This window comes from Notamacropus eugenii, chromosome 6 (genome assembly GCF_028372415.1).
Source record: "Notamacropus eugenii isolate mMacEug1 chromosome 6, mMacEug1.pri_v2, whole genome shotgun sequence".
NCBI lineage: Eukaryota > Metazoa > Chordata > Mammalia > Diprotodontia > Macropodidae > Notamacropus > Notamacropus eugenii.
In genome coordinates, this window is record NC_092877.1 from 7,349,730 (window position 1) to 7,352,827 (window position 3,098).

The 3,098-nt window shown below is 59.1% G+C and overlaps 1 protein-coding gene across 1 annotated transcript; it reads right to left on the bottom strand.

The window, feature by feature from the left end:
* Positions 1-752: 752 nt before the first annotated feature.
* C6H11orf96 (chromosome 6 C11orf96 homolog) lies at positions 753-1,866 on the bottom strand. The gene has a single exon (XM_072618376.1). It carries the CDS (start codon positions 1,738-1,740, stop codon positions 1,351-1,353), a length of 390 nt encoding a protein of 129 aa, XP_072474477.1. The 5' UTR covers positions 1,741-1,866; the 3' UTR covers positions 753-1,350.
* Between the last annotated feature and the right edge of the window lie 1,232 nt (positions 1,867-3,098).

Sequence of the window (3,098 nt, forward strand, 5' to 3'; positions counted from 1 at the left end):
GTGGGAGGAAACCACCATAAGAGTGGGCATCACTTCCCTACCAGAAAGCTCAGAGATGGAAGACACCTTGGAAATCATGTGGATCAATCCTCTCATTTGGTGGAGGAGGAAAATGGGGACCAGATTGATGAAGGGGTTTGTCAAAAGTCACAGCTAGTAAGGCCAGAGCTAGGATTTGAACTCAGGGCCAGAAGCCTGTCCTGGAAGCCCACTGATCTGCCACTTAAAACGCAGTGGGTGTGCTTATTTCATTCTGTCAGATGAAAGTAATATGTGAAGCTCCTACCTCACTTGGTTGCATTGAGGCTCAAATAGGACAGCCTTTGTACAAGGCTCCACACATTCCACTATTCTTAGATTAGATAAGGGATTTCGAGTCCAGCTCCTTGGACCAGGCACTGGACCCTATCGAGAAGAAGTACGATCTAGGACGGATTTACTCATCCCAAAGGTAGGACTAGGCTTGGGTTTCATTTGGATCAATACTGGGATGGACGTAGGGGAGCAGGGAAGGTGGAACTTTCAAGTTCATTGACACGACCTCGTCAATGTCTCCGACCCTGTCAATGTCTCCGCTCCAGTCCCGCCCAGTTCCCTCGGCTGCGTGTTTCCAAGGACCCCTGGCCCCAGCTTCCCCAGCCCCACCTCCACCCCGAGCACACGCGCGCGCGCGCATACACACACAACACGCCCAGCAGCAGGGCGCTGCAGACAGCCAGACAGACCAACAGATACCCTCAGAATAACGAATGCACTGTGCAAATATATGGTTTTATTTTTCTGTTCTGGAAACCTCACAGACACATCCAGGTAGAAAGAGTATTAAATAAATGCGGTTTACGATTGAAATGCAAAAATAAATAGACTCCGGAAGCTTCGCGGTAGCCCAAGTCCCATCTGTCGCGGAGGACTGGTAGAAAAGTATTGGGGCACCGTGTGTTGGGGGGCAGGGAAGGGGAGGATAGATGGGAACCGAAGTTCCCTATAATCAGAGACAAGTACACAGCGGCTTTCATAGAAAATGTCTCTCCTCTCTCTCTCTCTCTCTCTCTCTCTCTCTCTCTCTCTCTCTCTCTCTCTCTCTCTTTCTGTACTGGGCAGAGAAAAAGAAAAGAAGAAAAGGGGGGAGGGGGAGGAGGAACCCTTCCCTTGGCCCCTGGACTGCTCCGCCTCGCTTCAGGTCCCCGCACCGGATAAGCGCCCGGAGGAGGGCAATGAGTTCGCAGCTTGGCCAGCGTAGAAGCGGGGACCAGGGGCTCGGCGGGCAGCCCCCCTGGGCTGGGGCCAAGTCAAGTCTTTGGCCCGGCGGGCCGGCCCGCCGCTGGGGTGCGGAATGGGGGACAGACAGTCTCAGAGGGCCGAATCCGAGTCGCTCGAGTCCAGGCTGTTCCGCATCTTGCAGCTCCCGAGCTGCTCCCGCGGCAGGCTGAGGTTCTGGGTGCTCCGACGCAGGCACTCGAGCGACTGCAGGAAGGACTTCTTGGCCTTCTCCTCCTCCATGGGGGACACCCCCTCTTCTTCCACCTCCTGAATCTCGTCGAATGTCACCGGCTGGGTCTTGAAGCGCGACTGGCGGGGCCGCCGAAGCTTGCCCTTGCCCCGGGGCAGCTTGGTGGGCCGCGCGGGCTGCGGGAATTCGTCGGCCAGGCACACGAAGTGAGGCATGACCGCCTGGTAGCTGGAGCAGATGCCCATGAGCTCCGGCGGCTTGGCCGCCGCGGCCGCCGCCGCTGCTGCCATCGGGCTGCTGGCCGGCCCGGGACCGGGCTCAGGGGAGGTGCCGGGGGCGGGCGGCGGCGTGGAGGCGCGGACGCCCCCCGGGCCGGGCGGGCTGGGAACCGGCGGCTCCCCCCGGGGCGCGGCCCGACGTCCGCCGGCCGGGGGATCCAATCTGCTGCCGGGGCGGCGGGCGAGCGGGAAGGGGCGGCCCGCGGGGGGCTGCAGGGGTCCCCGGCGGCCAACGGCGCCCGCGGCGCCCGCCTTCCCGTCTAGGGGCCCGCTGTGCCAAGCGTCGGAGGCGCCCTCGCTTGGGCTCGGAGGGTGGGGGGCTGCTGGGCCGCTGCTGCTGCTACCTTCGGGGCCAGGGGCTCCAGCTCCTGCGCCGCGGCCCTCGCTCCTGCCCGGACTCTGCTGCTGCCGCTGCGTCTGTCTCGAGGTCACCGGCTTCCGTCCTTATATAGCCCCCGCCTGCCCACCCGGGAGCATGCTCAGATGACAACAAATACCATTTAAAGCTTGCGAGCCTGGCTCTCTTCCGCCTGACGTCTCCGACTCATCTCATTAAAATAACCCGCCCCTCTCTCTCCCTCGCTCCTCTCCCCACCCCCATCCCCCGCTCCTCTCCCGCAGGGATTCGCGAGATGCTCAAAGGTGGCACCCGAGCATCCCCAGAGACAGGGGAGCTTACCCGAGCATCCCGCTGCTCTCCCTGCCCCCAGGCTTGGAGATACAGAAGCTAAGCTTCCCAGCGGGGAGAGGCTTAGCTCAGGGGTTTTTATAGCCAGACTGGACCTTAGAAGTCGTCCAGTCCATGCCCCCACCCCTAATTTTACTGTGACGCCGAGATACGAAGCAACTCGATTAATGGTATACTGTCATAGACCTAGCCCACCCCTCCCGATCTCTGCTCCCCGTGGGTATGAGCCCAGCAGCTTACGTGGCTTGCCCCAGGTCAGAACCCCAGATCCTCCGACTCCCGGCTAGCTCAGGTAGGAAGGGGCAGTCAGGATTCCAAACCCAAGGGACCCGAAAGCAGGAGTTCTCAGCCCTTTTTTGTGTCGTGGATTCTTTTGGCAGTCTGGTGAAAACTCATGGATCCTCTTCTCAGAACAAAGTTTTAAAATGTACATAAAATACATGAGACTACAAAGGAAAACGCTTGTGATTGAAATAAAGATCTCTTTTTCCTCTTTCAAGGTCACAAACCCCCACAAGTCTATCCAAGATCTCCATCCGTGGGCCCCAAGATAAGAACTCTGGCCCCCACACCAGTGCATTTCCCATGGTCACTGTCCATTAATAGGGGTTTTCTTTGGCTAAGATTCAACCCTGGTTTGTATTCGTGCTCCGGGTCTGGTCCCGGGTTCTTCCAGCTTCCC

Coding starts and splice junctions, on each gene's coding strand:
- C6H11orf96 (XM_072618376.1), bottom strand. CDS start 1,740: ATGGCAGCAGCGGCGGCGGCCGCGGCGGCCAAGCCGCCGGAGCTCATG.